We start from the raw sequence: 16499 nt of genomic DNA, 5'->3' as shown, positions 1-16499 counted from the left end.
ATGCCACCTCACAGGAATGGAAACCTCTCCATGGCCTACTTTCAAGATTTTGTCCTGGAAGGATTTGGAGGTGGCCTGGACACCCAGGCCCTGCTCTTTGCTGTGTTCCTGGCCCTGTACATGGTGACTGTCCTGGGCAACATCCTCATGATCATTGTTATCACCCTGGATGCCCGCCTGCACTCCCCAATGTATTTCTTCCTCAAGAACCTCTCCTTTGTGGACTTGTGCTACTCATCTGTCATTGCCCCCAATGCACTAGCCAACTTCTTCTCCTCATCCAAGGTCATCACCTTTGCAGGATGTGCCACCCAGTTTTTCTTTTTCTCCTTGCTGGCCACAACAGAAAGCTTCCTCCTGGGTGTCATGGCCTATGACCGCTTCATGGCCATCTGTAACCCCTTGCGCTACCCCATCACCATGTGCCAGTCTGCCTGCACTCGCCTGGTGCTGGGCGCCTACTGTGGAGGCTGCTTCAACTCTGTTGTGCAGACCAGCTTCACATTCCACCTCCCATTCTGCAGCTCCAACCGCATCAACCACTTCTTCTGTGATGTGCCCCCTCTGCTCCAGATCGCCTGTGGCAACACGGCCATCAATGAACTTCTCATGTTTGGCATCTGTGGGTTCATGATTGTGGGTTTGGCTTTTGTGATCCTCATCTCCTATGGCTACATCATAGCGACCATCCTGAGGATGCGCTCAGGAGCTGGGAGACGCAAGATCTTCTCCACTTGTGGCTCCCACATGACTGTAGTGACTCTCTTTTTTGGGACTCTCTTTGTCATGTATGCCCAGCCAGGAGCAATTGAGTCCATGGAGCAAGGCAAGGTGGTCTCTGTCTTCTACACGCTGGTCATCCCAATGCTCAATCCCCTCATCTACAGTCTGCGAAACAAGGATGTGAAGGAGGCTGTGAGGAGGCTGGGCCAGAAACACATGACCATGTGATGATGTGCTGTAGGGAGTCATTGTGTCCTGCATACTTGATGTAGTATATGGAGGTTGCCCCAGGTGGGGTGGAGGAGTTATTATTTAGCAGATATAAACTTCTGTCAACAAGAGGAAACACTTTAGCAATGAGCTGTACATGTACCTACAATCAATAATGATATACTGTGCCCTTAAAAATATGAAGCAGTACATCTCAGGTTCAGTGCCCTTTTCAGAATAAAATTTTTAAAAATGACTCTTCTATATAGGAAACAAACTGAGGGTTTCTGGAGGGGAGGGTGTGGGTAACTGGATAATGGGCAACACGTTGGGCTTATGACGTGATGAGCACCTAGTGTTACACACAACTGATGATTTATTGAAAACTACATCTGAAATTACTGCTATGGTGTATGTTGGCTTACCAAATTAATTTTACAAATGTACAATCCTAAACAGCCATTCACAGATTGAAATGAGATAGTCTTGGTCCCGCACACAATGGAACACTGAGACACTGAAACAGAATGTCACTGTTGTAGAAGGTGAGGATTACACAGTATTTGATAAAAGATTAAAAATTCAGACCTGATGTGGGTGTGGTCATATATCTATAAAGGAAACACAAGTTAAATGAAAGACAATGCACCCTCAGGACTCCTCCTCCCCATCGGTGCAGAAGTAGAAACCCCAAGTCTCCAGAGTTGGGACAGTGATTGGTGTAAACAGAGGGGCATCCTCACAGCAGGCCAAACACTTTCTATGTGCTTGAATTTTTAAGGCACATTTCAGTTTCATAGTTTTTAAAAACAACTTCCAACTAATCCTCCCTCAGGAACAGAAATGTATTCAGAGTGGTCTTCTCCCAGCATGGATTAGCGTCAGCTGCACAGAGACCAGCAGCAAGCAGAGAAGAACCCAGAGAGGATTGTCTTTCCAGACAGATCTTTTGAGCTCACATAAGAATGGTATACCTAGGTGTTGGAGGGAAGGGTTGATGAAATGGCTTTCGGCTCAGGAGTTCGTACCTGCTGCCCCAGGGACAATAGTCCACTCAGGGACAGCGTCAGCTCTTAGTCTATGCTCTTCTCCTGACACCTGGGGGCCCAAGAGATTTCTGGGCTTTGGAGCCTGGCCATGTAGGGGAAGGGGTGTCAGACAAAGCTTGCTGACAGGGGAACCCAGGAGAACTGGGAATCCCAGTGCTCTGCAGAGGCCAGAACACAAACAAGCTCACCTAATTCACCATTCAAGGCTCCAAGTCCCAGTCATGCAGGTGGAGAGACCTTCCCCGCACAGTGACCACAAGGTGCAGGTCGTTGCTCTGCTGCCTGGATGATGCAACAACATGTAGAAGCTGAGGGGATCTGAGAACATTCTGTCCCCTGCAATCATCATGATGATCTAGGAGCTTCCTGAAGCTCAAATGTGGGCACCCAGTCTGAATCTCCCAGGGGCCTTGAGGGCCCCCTTTACTCTCTCCTCACAATCTCTTTATTGCATATGTATCCAGAGCTGAAGGAGGAGGGGTGAGAGTACTCGGGCCAACCTCAGTAGCACGGATGTGGATCAGGAGTTCAGGAGACCCTGGGAGAGCAAGTGCTGGCTGTGTGATACTGAGCAGTCATGACCCTCACCTGGAAGAGTTAAGGGTCAAGGCAGCCATCCCTCGGGGTCTCAGGGTATGAAGGACACCATGTGTGTAAGGGAGGCATCAGAGCTATGGTAGACAGTAAGCACTCAGGGCTTGTCTCAGGGGCTGATGGGGTAACCCCACCTCTGCCCTGGCCAGCCATAAGAACCCATGAAGTCTTGCCATTTACAACAACATGGATGAATACAGAGGGTATTATGCTAAATAAAGTCAGAGAAAGACAATTATCATGATCTCATTCACACGTGGAATTTCAGAAACAAAACAAATGAACATAGGGGAAGAAAGGAGAGAGGCAAACCAGAAAACAGACTGAACTACCTATCGAGAGCACACTGAGGGTAAGAGAGGGTAGGTGGGGGGGGGGGGAACGGGAGAACGAGGTGATGGGGATGAAGGAGCGCACCTGTCGTGATGAGCACCAGGTGTTGTTATGGAAGTGCTGAATCACTATATTTATACCTGAAACTGATATTATACTCTATTAACTATACTGGACTTTAATCAAAAACATATTTAAAAAGGAAAACAAAGATATACATCCTGCTATTGGATGCCTTGTCCTTTAGGTTATGGTCACTATGTTACTGCCTAAACGTTCCGTATCCAGGTTGGCACCTTGTGTGATTGTTCTATCAGTTCCAAGGGAAGGGGTTAAAATCTCTCACATAGTTGTGGATTTGTACTTTTCTCCTGAAAGTGCCCAGTTTTGCTTTGTACATCCTGAGGCTCTTCTGGCAGGTGCTCACACATTTAACACGGTTGCCCGTCTCGGGGGAACCAAATGTTTCTGGTCACTGTGAAGTGTCCTCTTCTCAGCTGTGCTTCCATCGTGAAGTCGGCTTTGGGGTTCGTATCGCAACTGTGGTGTCATGTGGTTGTTTGGTGGAATGTTAGTTTGCTGTGTATGTTTCCATCACTTTGTTTTCAACACTTTGTTTGCTTTTTTATCTCTTATGTTTGCTTTTTTATCTCTTATGTAGCGTATGGTTAAGTTTTGTTTCTTCAACCTGCCTACTGGCACATCTTTTCATGGAAACTTACTCCATTTATATTGTTCAAAACAATTTAGTCCTTCACCTAATACAGACGTATTTAGGCTTCATGTCAGTTTCCTGCTACCTAACGATCACGTCTGCTTTTCTCCTGTGTGAGGACAAATTCTCTCCACTTGGTTTTATTTTACTTATTTTTATATGCTTGCCTCTCTTTATTATGGCTGTTCTCAAACACACCAACATGAAACTAGAGCAGGAATGGATTACCTATGGCACCAACCAACTTCAATATTATCATCCTAGAGCCAATCATATCTAATCCCTCTAAACGGTGAGGACTCTAAAGAAAGACAACTCTGATGTTACTATTTTCATAAAACAATAAATAATTGCTTCTTAATATGATTAAATTTCCATTTACTTTTTTCATTTTTCTGATGGAGTCATTTTTCCTTTATCATTTATTTTGGAACAGGATTCAAGAACATCCTTATGCTGTGTTGTCTTGATGACTCTTGAATCTCTAATTCATTGGCTGCCTGTCCCTCTATTTTCATGTCAAAATTATTACTGCACTTTATTTATTGTACAAACAGGTTCTTTACCCTGCAAACCACCTTATATCCAAGTACTCGGTAGGTCCTTTTCTACTTATATTTCCAGTACTTGGTAGGTCCTAGAATCTCAGTCTAATTCATGATTGATATGTGGCAAGAATATTTCATAAGAGTTGTTTCTATTTCCACTGATAGGTCCACCTGGCTGCATCTCTTCTTTTTTTAATATTAGTGGATATCAGTAATCTTACCTAAACACATTATTTCATTAGGGGTTTATAAGATGATAATATTCAAATTCTGTATTTCAGTCTTCATTTATTAGTAGCAATATTCTGTAAAGCAAATTTGCTCGAGACAAATATTTCCTCACTCTGAGGGTCACTGCTTGAATTCCCTCAGCATCAGCTTCCAAAGGTAACCAATGAGGGGGTTTTTATTTTGGGTATAATGAACTCAGGGGATTTTTTTAGCATAATCGATGTGCTTCAAGTAAATTCTATCAGTGAAAATGCTAGTGAGTGTTCTTATTTCACCATTATTATTTTTTAGTTTTAACATTTTATTATTTTTTATTTTTTTTTAAATTAATTTTTATTGGTGTTCAATTTACCAACATACAGAAAAACACCCAGTGCTCATCCCGTCAAGTGTCCACCTCAGTGCCCGTCACCCATTCCCCTCCAACACCCGCCCTCCTCCCCCTCCACCACCCCTAGTTCGTTTCCCCGAGTTAGGAGTCTTTATGTTCTGTCTCCCTTCCTGATATTTCCCAACATTTCTTCTCCCTTCCTTTATATTCCCTTTCACTATTATTCATATTCCCCAAATGAATGAGAACATACACTGTTTGTCCTTCTCCGACTGACTTATTTCACTCAGCATAACATTTTAAACTGAGGAACAATTCTCATTGACACAAAAGTGACAATGTTACCACTTCAAAGTGTTAATCAAGAGGGAGAGTTTGACTTCTTCTTTGCCAATTTGAATGCCTTTTATTTCTCTTTGTTCTCTGATTGCTGAGGCTACGACTTCTAGTACTATGTTGAATAGCAGTGGTGAGAGTGGACATCTTTGTCTTGTTCCTGATCTTAAGGGAAAGGCTCCCAGTGCTTCCCATTGAGAATGATATTTGCTGTGGGCTTCTCGTAGGTGGCTTTTAGGATGTCGAGGCATGTTCCCTCTATCCCTACACTCTGACGAGTTTTGATCAGGAATGGATGCTGTATTTTGTCAAATGCTTTCTCTGCATCTAATGAGAGGATCATATGGTTCTTGGTTTTTCTCTTGCTGATATGATGAATCACATTGATTGTTGAGGTAAAGCTCTTGATGCATTCTTTTCCATGTGGATATTCAGTTTTCCCATCAATATTTGAAAAAGGACTCTTTTATCACCTTTGGATGGGGCCTTTGGGCCCCCTCGTGAAAATCCCAAGTGTGTGAGTTTATTATGTTTTCTTGATTCCATTCCTTTGGTCTATGTCTCTCCTTGTGCATGCACAACAGTGCTCTGATTCAAAGACAGTTTTGAAACCAGGAAGTGTTAGCCCTCCTACTTTGTTCTTACAAATGTTGTTTTGGCCATTATATGGTCTCATTCATTTGGGGAATTTAAAAAATAGTGAAAGGAAATAAAGGGGAAAGGAGAGAAAATGAGTGGGAAATATCAGTGAGGGAGATGAACATGAGAGACTCCTAACCATGGGAAACGAACAAAGGGTAGTGGAAGGGGAGGTGGGTGGGGGCAGTTGGGGTGACTGGGTGACGGGCATTGAGGGGGGCACTTGACAGGATGAGCACTGGGTGTTATGGTACATGTTGGCAAATTGAACTCCAATAAAAAAATACAAAAAATTAAATATTGTTTTGGCTATTTAGGGTTGATTTCTGCAAAAAAAAAAAAAAAAAAAAAAAAAAGGTAGCTGGAATTTCCATAGGATTACATTGAATCTGTAGGTAAATGTAGAGATTACTACATCTTGACCTTAGAAGTTCTTCCAGTCCTTGATCATGGGGTATCTTTACATTTATGTAGGTCTTCTTTAATTTCTTTCAGCATTTTTTCTGTATCTAAGGAGAATATTTTGTGGATTATTTTCCCCTAACTTCCATTTCTATGGTATACTAAATTGAATGATTTTGCTATATTTTTAAAATATTTATTTATTTATTTATTTATTTATTTATTTATTTATTTAAGAAAGACACACACACACAGAGAGAGAGAGAGAGAGAGAGGCAGATCACAGGCAGAGGGAGAAGCAGGATCCATGCAGGGAGCCCGACATGGGACTCGATCCTGGGACTCCAGGATTCCCAAGGCAGAATGCAGGTGGTGAGATGCTGAGCCACCCAGGGATTCCTGATTTTTCTATATTGATCCAGTATTGCTACCCTGGGATACTCTCACTTGTTTATACCGTATAACCCCTGTGAAGTTCTGCTGGATTTGGCTTGCTTCAATTTTGATACGGATTTTTTTTTTAATTAATTTTTATTGGTGTTCAATTTACCAACATACAAAAAACCACCCAGTGCTCATCCCGTCAAGTGTCCACCTCAGTGCCCGTCACCCATTTCCCTCCAACACCCGCCCTCCTCCCCCTCCACCACCCCTAGTTCGTTTCCCCGAAAGCCACAAACTACCAAAACTGGAGCAGGAAGAAATAGAAAACCTGAACAGGCCAATAACCAGGGAGGAAATTGAAGCAGTCATCAAAAACCTCCCAAGACACAAGATGTATACAATGGAATATTACTCAGCCATTGATACGGATTTTTGTATCTATATTCATAAGACATATCGATCTTTAGCTTCATTTTCTTGCAATATCTTTAACCCCATTTAGTGTGAAATGTAGGCCTTATGAAGGCCTTATGAAATGTATTAGGAAGTGGTTTCTCCTATCTACATTTTATTTTATTTTTTTGCCCATATAAATGGATTTTTTTTATTTTTTATTTTTTTTACATTTAACTTTTTTTTACTTGTATTTTTTTTAAATTAATTTTTATTGGTGTTCAATTTACCAACATACAGAAAAACACCCAGTGCTCCTATATACATTTTAGACTTTGAGTTGTGCATGTGTTAATCCTTGTATTCCCTGGTAAAAGTCACCAATGAAACCCTCTGGTCCTGAACTTCTCTTTGTTAGAAAAGCGTTTTGACTATTGACTCCATCTGTTTGTTGTATGTCTGCTCAGATTTTCTATTTCTCCTTGAGTCAGTTATGTTACAATGTTTCCAGGAATTGATTCATTTCCTCTAGGTTAGCTCACTGTTGGAATACGATTGTTCCAATATATTCTTATGATAATTTTTATTTCTGAAGACCAAAGGCATGTGTCTGCTTTCCTTTCTGATTTTAGAAATTTAAGTTTTCTGACTTTCTCGGTCAACCTAGCCAAAGTTTGTCTAGTTGGTCAAAATTTTCAGAGAACTAGCTTTTAGTGTCTTTGATTGTAGTGTCTTATTCTACTCTCCTCTAATTCATTTATCTCTTTTCTAATCTTCATTATTCCATTCATTCTATTTTCTTTGAACTTAGTTTTTTATTCCTTTCTACTCTCTTTCCTAAGATAGAAAGTTAATTATGGAATACACATTTTTTTAAAATATTGGTGTTGGGATCCCTGGGTGGCGCAGTGGTTTGGCGCCTGCCTTTGGCCCAGGGCGCGATCCTGGAGACCCGGGATCGAATCCCACGTCGGGCTCCCGGTGCATGGAGCCTGCTTCTCCCTCTGCCTGTGTCTCTGCCTCTCTCTCTCTCTGTGTGACTATCATAAATTAAAAAAATAAATAAATAAATAAATAAAATAAAATAAAATAAAATATTGGTGTTTATAGCTATAAATTTCTGAGTCCTTCTTTCGTTGCATCTCCTAAGTCTTGGGGTATAGTCTTCCCATCTTCATTAATCTCATAATACTTTGTAATTTCCATTGCAATTTCTTCTTTGACCCACTGGTGACTTAAAACTGTGTTGTTGAGCTTCCACGTGTCTGTAAGTTTTCCCAATGGCCTTATGCTGTTGCTTTGTGATTTCATTCCATTTTGTTTGGAGAACATACTTCTTATACTTTCAATCTTCTAACATTTATTGAGACTTGCTTTGTGAAATAACATATGGTCAATACTGAATAATGTTCCATGTGCACTGGAGACTAATGTATTCTGCTATTGATGAACACAGTGTGTTCCACATATGCTTGTTAACTATTTGGTTTATAATGCTGTTCACATCTGTTATTTCCTTACTGATACTTAGTTTTGTTGTACAATTCATTACGGAAAGTGGAGCATTGAAGTCTTAAACTATTATTTCTACATTCCTTTTGCGTTCTGAAAGACCTTTTGGAAGAATTCTAGTTGGTAATTATTTTCTTTGAAGAAAGGAAAATATATTTCCTTTTAATCTGGCTTCCATTATTTTTAGTCTGATAAGCCAATTGTCAATCTTACTTCTAAAGTTGATACTTTGAAGTGAGTATGTCTTCTTTTTAAGATTGATTTATTTATTTTAGGGGAGAAAGGGCAGTGGCAGAGTGACAGTCTTTCAAGCAGACTGTGAGCTAAATGTGGGCCTAAAATGGAGCCCAATCTCACAACTCTGAGGTCACAACCTGAGTCAAAACCAGGAGTCAGAGGCCTACCTGACTGTGCCACTTATCCACCCTTGAAGTGACTACACGTTCTCTGTCAGGCTGTTTTTATATTTGTCTTTTTCTCTTGGTTCTAAATATTTTTACTGTCATATGTTCAAGTGTGGTGTTCTTTGTATAAATCCTGCTTTGATTTGGTAGGGTTAATGAATCTTTAGAATAATTTCTTTCATTGGCTTGAGATAATAAGTAGCCATTCTCTCTTCAAGCACTGATTCAGCCTTTTTATCTCTTTAAACCTTCTTCAGGAACTCATAGCAGGGGTGTCCCTACATCTTTTGTCCCTTACCCTCATTTCTTATTTTTCTATCCTTTTGATTCTCAAAACTTGATTCTGAATATTTTCTACTGCTCTGTATTCCAGTTCACAAACTTTCTTTCTAGCTGTATCTAATCTATAAACTTCTTTCATTGAGTTCCTAATGTAGCCACTATACTTGTAAAAAGTTAGATATTATTCTCTTGATTGCTTTACATTTCTGCTACGTTCTTACTCTCATCTTTATCCTCCATACATAATAACTTCCATTTAAAGTTTATTTGTGGGGGCAGCCCTGGTGGCTCAGTGGTTTGATGCCACCTTCAGCCCAGTGCGTGATCCTGGAGACCTTGGATGGAGTCCCATGGCAGGCTCCCTGCATGGAGCCTGCTTCTCCCTCTGCCTATGTCTCTGCCTCTCGTTTGTATCTCTCATGAATAAATAAATTAAATATTTTAAAAAATATTTTAAAAAATAATAAAATTTAAAAATAAAGTTGATGTGTGTTAACTCCAAAAACTGAAAGCTATTTGTGTTTTCTATTGTTTATGATATTTTAATTCGATTTGCAGAAAATCCTCAATCATAAAATTCTGTCTGACATTATTTACACAAAACTTTTATAGATAACAACTGCAGTCCAGGATAATGTGCCTTCCTCTTGAGATATATTTAGTCTTGCAAGGTGTGAGGGGCACTGGCACTCAGATCACGTCGTAATACGCTTGCTTGAATGAAATGGTTAGAAGTTTGGCTGCATATCTACTCCTGATTTATCTCACTCCTATGATGTATCATGGTTGGACGCTATGAACAAGCAGAGTTAGCATTAGCTCTGTAAGACAGGCAAAACCTCACTGGTCAGCCACCTAGCCTCTAAGATTCTAGCCTTAAAAATTGGCTAACATCTCAAGGGAAAAAGAAATTCCCATAATGAAATCCTTATGCCTGTTTTTTATATTTAATTTTGTTTAGTAAATCTTCTGCAATCCAGTTACTCTCTTATACCTTCAATCAGATTTTTTTCAGTATTTATCTTTTCAAAATAGTCTTCAACAGGATGTTTAGCTTGACCCACTCAAACTGCCTATACTGGAGGAGTAATTTCCTGGTGAGTACTGAGGCTCAATCCATCCCACAGTAAAGAAACCTCTCCATGATCCACTTTCAAGATTTTGTACTAGAGGAATTTAGGGGAGGTTTGGAGACTCAAGCCATGCTCTTCACTGGGCTCTTGGCCCTGTACATGGTGCCTATACAGGGCAACTTCCTCATGATCATCTTTAGCAGCCTGGATGCCTGCCTACACTTCCCAATGTACATCTTCCTCAAGAATCTCTCCTTCGTGGACTTGTGCTACTCATCTGTAATTGCCCCAATGCACTGGCCAACTACTTCTCCTCAACCAAGGTCATCACCGTTGCAGAATGTGCCACCCAGTTTTTCTTTTTATCCCTTTGGCCACCACTGAATTCTTCCTCCTGGGTGTTATGTTCTACGACCGCTTCATGGCCATATGTAGCCCCTTGCGCTACCCCAGCACCATGTGCCAGTCTGCCTACACTCACCTGATGCTGGGCGCCTACTGTTGAGGCTGCTCCAACTCTGTTGTACAGACCAGCTTCACATTCCACCTCCCATTCTGCAGCTCCAACTGCATCAACCACTTCTTCTGTGATGTGCCCCCCTGCTCCAGATCGCCTGTGGCAACACGGCCATCAATGAACTTCTCTTGTTTGGCATCTGTGGGCTCATCATTGTGGGTATGACATTTGTGGTCCTCATCTCCTATGGTTACATAATAGTGACCATCCTCAGGATGGGCTCAGGTGCTGGGAGATGCAAGGTCTTCTCCACCTGTGGCTCCCACATGACTGCAGTGACCCTATTTTTTGGGACCATCTTTGTCATATATGCCCAGCCAGGAGCAATTGAGTCCATGGCGCAGGTGGTCTCTGTCCTCTACACGCTGGTCATCCCAATGCTCAATCCCCTCATCTACAGTCTGTGAAACAATGATGTGAAGGAGGCTGTGTGGAGGCTGGGTCAGAAACACAGAGCCATGTGAAGGATGTGGTGAAGGGAGTCTGAGAGTTCTGCAGGCTAGATGGAGGGGATGGTGTTTGCCAGGACTCGGGTGTTTAAATTATTAATTAACAGGAAGGAATTCCATTCATGCAAGAGAAATAAGCTTTAGAGGTATGCTGTACCTACAATCAACAATAATATATTGTGCCTTATGAATTTATTAAAATTGTACATCTTAAGATAAGTGACCTTTTCAGAGTACAATTTTAAAAGTGAGTTTTCATTTAGGAAACGACCTGAGGGTTACTGGACAGAAGGTCGTTGGGGTATGGGATACATGGGAGATGGTCATTAAAATATGCATGTGATGTGATGAGCAGGGGTGGTTATACACAACAGATGAATTACTGAACATCACATCTGAAACAAGATATAGTAATAGTTGGCTAATGAATCATGTTTAAAAAAATGTGCATTCCTAAATAGGCATTCACATCGTGAAATGAGGAAGTCCTAATCCCCTTCACAACAGAACACTGAAGACACAGAACGAGAATGTCACTACTTACAGATGTGACAATTCTACAGTATACAGTAAAAAGATTAAAAATGCCAACCCAATGTTGGGTGTGATCATATTTATGTAAAAGACAAAAACAAATTGGGACACCTGGGTGGCTCAGTGGTTGAGCATCAAGCTCTATCCCTGGTGTCCAGGGATAGAAGCCCATGTGGGGGGTCCTGGAGGAGCTTGCTTCTCCCTCTGTCTCTATCTCTGCCTCTATCTCTGTGTCTCTCGTGAATAATAAAATACACTTTAAGAAAAGAAAAAACAATTAAGTAAAAGACACAAGTGCCCTCAGGCCAACATCTCCCCAACAAGTGATATGATGGAAACCCCAGAACTCCCACAGGGCTGGGACAGTGATTGAGGTAAACAGAGGGGCATCCTCACTGCATGCCAACACATTCTAAGTGCTTGAATTTCTCAAACATATTTTGGTTCCATGATTTAGAAAAGCAACCTCTTCCTGACCCCTCTGCAGGAACATAAATTTATTCAGGGTGGTCTTCTTCTACTTCTCATTCAGGCTCTGCTGAGGAGCTGCAGGGAGACCAACAGAGATGATCCCAGAGAGGATTATTTTTCCTGACAGATCATTTCAGCTTGCAGATAATGGTATAAGGAAGGTGATGGGGAAAGGGTTGATGAAATGGCTTTGGGCTCAGGAGTTCACACCTGCCACCCCTGGGAGGACAGTCAACTCAGGGCCACAGCGAGGCTATTAGAGTTTATGCTCCTCTCCTGCTCACCCCCTGGGGCCCAGAGAGACTTTAGGTTTTTGGTGCCTGGACGTGTAGGGGGGAGGGCAGGTCAGACAAAGCTTAGTGACAGGAGAACCCAGGAGAACCAGGAGTCCCAGAGCACTCCAGAGGCCAGAACATAAACAAGTTCACCTAATTGGCCATTTAAGGCTCCAAATCCCAGCCTTGCAGGAGGAGAGACATTCCCAGAGCAGTGACCACAATGTGCAGGTCCTTGCTCTGCTGCCTGGCTGATGCAACAAGACGTGGAAACTGAGGTGAGCTGAGACCCTTCCCTCCCATGAGTCTATCAAGATCTAGGAGCCTCCTGAAGCCTGAACTTCGGGTACCCTCCAGACTCTCCCTGGATCCCTGAGTGTCCTCCCCTGTCACCTCCCCACTCTTCATTGCATGGGAGCCAGAGATGAATGAGGAAGGGGAGGGTCCTCATTTAGATCTCATCATCATCTGCACAGATGTGGGCCAGGAGCTTGGGAGACCCTGAGAGAGCAGGTGCTGGCTGTGTGATCTTGGACAGTCATGACCCTCACCTGGAAGAGGTAAGAGTCAAGACAGCCATCTCTCAGGGCCCCAAGGTATGAAGGACACCGTGTGTGTAAGGGAGGCATCAGAGCCATGGTAGGCAATAAGCACTCAGGGCTTGCCTCAGCAGCTGAAGGGGTGACCCCACTCCTGTCCTGGCCAGCACTGTCTTGGGCCTAAGGGTAATTCCATCTAAAGGGACAGGTTTTTATTATAATCAGATGATCACAACACCAGGCTCCCTCGTGACCTGAAGTGCATTTCTCAGGCTCAAATCAGTAGCTCACCAGAGTACTGAGCACACCCTTCTAAGGGACATGGCTATGGGGTGGGGAATGCAGAAATATTGTAGACCAAGTCCAGCCCCAGACCCCAGAGCTCATGGCTCTGCAGGAAGGCAGTCATGACAGCAAACACCTGCAATTTGATGGGACACAGGCAGTGAGAGGGGTTGCTGATGGCACAAAGAGGAAACAGTCACATCAGATAGGTGATGGAGAGCCCATGGGGAGACAGGACAGCTGGCCACGCCCACATGGTGAATGGGGGTAGACAGACATTGAAGCAGAAGGAGAGAATCAGAGAATCCCCAAGCATGATGTCCCCTCATGGAGCCAAGGTTTCCCACCAAGAACATTTTGGGCCTCCTCTCCAGGATCCCTTAGCTGGTAGGGAATCTGTCACTCATTTCCGTTAGGGAGCAACATGACCTGAGGGAGGGATTGATGACTCCACACAGGGAGCTCTGTGTGGGACACAAGGCAGGGAATGGACAGGCTGGAGCTCATTATGAAACCATGGTGACCATTCACTTGAGATAAGAGTCTGGAGTTAACAGATGTGGTAGAGGCAGGGGGTGTCAATGCAGATTGTCAGGACACAGCCCAGGATGGGCAGGGGAGGGGGGTATTGGTCTGGGGTGGCTCCTGGTGGTGACCTTCTCCACCTGGACCTGAGCAAGCAGTTTTGAACAGGTTGACTTTTGAACCAGGAGTCCCAGAGCACTTTGGTCTTTGGGGATGAACTGCCCTTGGAAATCCAGGCTCTGAGAGTGAGTGACCTGAGCCTGACCTGTGATGAGCAGCTGTTCTCAGGCTGCAGTCCACGGTCAGCATCATGCTGCTTCCTGTTTACGGTTGTCTAGTTCTCCGCCAGACAACACACCACAACTCACTAGTGCAGCCATGGTACTAACGCTGCCGAAAACAGCCTCCCCGGGGTCTCCCTGTGCACCTGTGCGCACTTCCAGAGGGAAAGTGAAGTGTGTGTAAGGGACGCACAGGTGAGGACGGGGATCGTCCACATCAGTAGAAAATGATAAACATGTCCCGATTTACACTCCCTTCCAGTGGCTTCCGTCCTGACACCGCTGGTTACTGCCCCTCGGCTTAATTTGAGACATTTGGGCGGGTGTGCAGGAGGACGTTTTTAACATGGGAACTTGCTTTCTCCTGATGATTAGCAGGATTGTGCACATTTTCAGACGTATACAGCACATTTGACTCCTCTCCTCTGTGCATCACTTCTACAAGTCTCTTGCCTGTATTTCTCCTGGGTTGTCTCTTTCTTGTGTGTCAAGGATTATTTATATATTGTGCAGACAAGTCGGTTTCCCGTCACGTATTGCAGTGTGCCTTCCCAAGCTGTGCTCTGCCCTTACACACTCTGCAGACTGTCTCGATTTTCATGTAGTTCTATCCACAAGGTATTTCCTTTGTGCTTTAGTCCTTTTTGCTCTCTGCACAGGACGTTTCGGAGGTGCTTTCCTGTTCGAGGACCTGGAGGGTCTTCTCCACTGTCTTCACTCTTACACTTTCAAATGTACATCTGCATTCAGCCTGGACTGTTTTGTGTGTCTAGTATGAGGAAAGAGCCAAATCTCAGTGTTTAGACTATGAGTATCAACTGTCCCAAGTGTTCCGACTTTTCCATAGACTGCCCATCTGTTTGGTAAATGGGGTGTCTAGACTAGCACAGGTTGACCTCCAGGCTTTCTGTTCTGCTCCCTCCACAGATGGTCAAACCTCTGCCACCATCATTATTACACCTACTATGAGTCCATGTCTGGTGGTGCAATCTCCCTCATTGTGTCTCTTTTCCAGATTGTCTTGGAAACACTTGTTTTTGCCAATTTCAGTATGCATTTTAGGGGTACTGAGGGGGGCACTTGACAGGATGAGCCACTGGGTGTTATTCTGTATGTTGGCAAATTGAACACCAATAAAAAATAAATTTATTATTAAAAAAGAAGGATCAGATTTTCAGATTCCGCAATAAAAAAATCACTTGGGACACACTGACTCAGTTCAGTGTGGCGAGAACTGGCATTTATGTAATAGTGAGTGTGCTGTTTTGGGAACCTGGGATCTCACCTTGTTACCTAGATCTATTTTGGTTTCTCTCAAGAATTTTATGCATTCCTGGAATACAGACAACTTGGTGTTGGACATAGTATAATTTTTATATGTTAATTAGATTTTGTTTGGCAAATTTACTTATATACTTGTGATTGAGACTGTGTAATTTTTAACATTTCTTATAATGTCCTTTTCAGATTTTGGTATTAAGATTACATGGGTCTCATGAAATAACATGGAAAGTTGTCCCTCTTCTACTGTTTTGGCGATTTTGTTTAAGTATTTTGGTAGATTAGTTCATATTTAGTAGTATTTACTTTCTACTGTAAAGCCAACTATTCCTGGAACCTTTTGCATGGAAAGATTTTAAAGTACATATTACATTCTCAATAACTGTGGACTGTATCTTGTGTTTTGTTGTTGGTCAGTTGATTTGGGCACTAACTTTTTAGTAGTTCGCCATGTTTATCAACATTTCAAATTTATGAAAACATTTTGTCATGATCCACTCAAGTTCTACGATCCCAGTGATATCCTCCTTTCATTCCCGACATCAGTAGTTTTTGTCTTTTGTCCTTCAGCCTCCGGAATTTCTGTTATTTGATCAGTCTTCTCATACCTTTTGGTATAATGGATTCTGAGGTATATGTTTTCTTTCTTTTTTTCCTATGGGTCACTGAGGCCTTTTTATTCTGCACATAAAACCATTGGGGATCTTGCCTGTGGACACCTTGAGATTATTACGTAGACAGACCTGGTTCCAGACGCTTGGTGGAAGTGAGGTGAGAAAGCAATGATTTGGACCAATCACATGTTTACAGAGCCAGGGTTCCCAGCAGGGTTCCAGATGGTCAAGTCTGGCTTCTGTAGCAATTCTAAGGAAGCTTTGAGAACATCACGGGGAGGGGAGAGGGCAGCTAACTAGCACAGGGCCCTGCCACTTTGGGCTGGGGGCCTCGAGCTGCCTGGGCGAGCAGAGGTCTAACTAGCCGACTCAGGACCACAGGGTGCGCCACCTGGACCTTACTTGGCGAGGGGGTTTCTGAAGCTTCTGCTGATGAACTTGGCCTTGCTACGCAGTTCCTCTCAATTCTGAGGATCTGGCTGTACTTGGCCAAGCACTCAGATCTGCATGGTGCACCCGTCTTGATCTGCCCAGTGCAAAGTCCCACCACCAGGTCAGCGATGACAAAT

The 16499-nt window shown here is 43.0% G+C and overlaps 1 protein-coding gene and 1 pseudogene across 1 annotated transcript; both read left to right on the top strand.

Annotated features, from left to right (window-relative positions):
* Positions 1-951, top strand: LOC112911261 (olfactory receptor 9S13-like). The gene has a single exon (XM_025987718.2). The coding sequence runs from the start codon at positions 1-3 to the stop codon at positions 949-951; it is 951 nt and encodes a 316-aa protein (XP_025843503.2).
* Positions 952-10499: 9548 nt separating this feature from the next.
* On the top strand, positions 10500-11083 carry LOC112911260 (olfactory receptor 9S13-like; annotated as a pseudogene).
* Positions 11084-16499: the final 5416 nt, after the last annotated feature.

Source organism: Vulpes vulpes, chromosome 9 (genome assembly GCF_048418805.1).
Source record: "Vulpes vulpes isolate BD-2025 chromosome 9, VulVul3, whole genome shotgun sequence".
Taxonomy (NCBI): Eukaryota; Metazoa; Chordata; class Mammalia; order Carnivora; family Canidae; genus Vulpes; species Vulpes vulpes.
The sequence above is the reverse complement of the archived record's forward strand: the minus strand, read 5'-3'. Positions and strand labels throughout refer to the sequence as shown.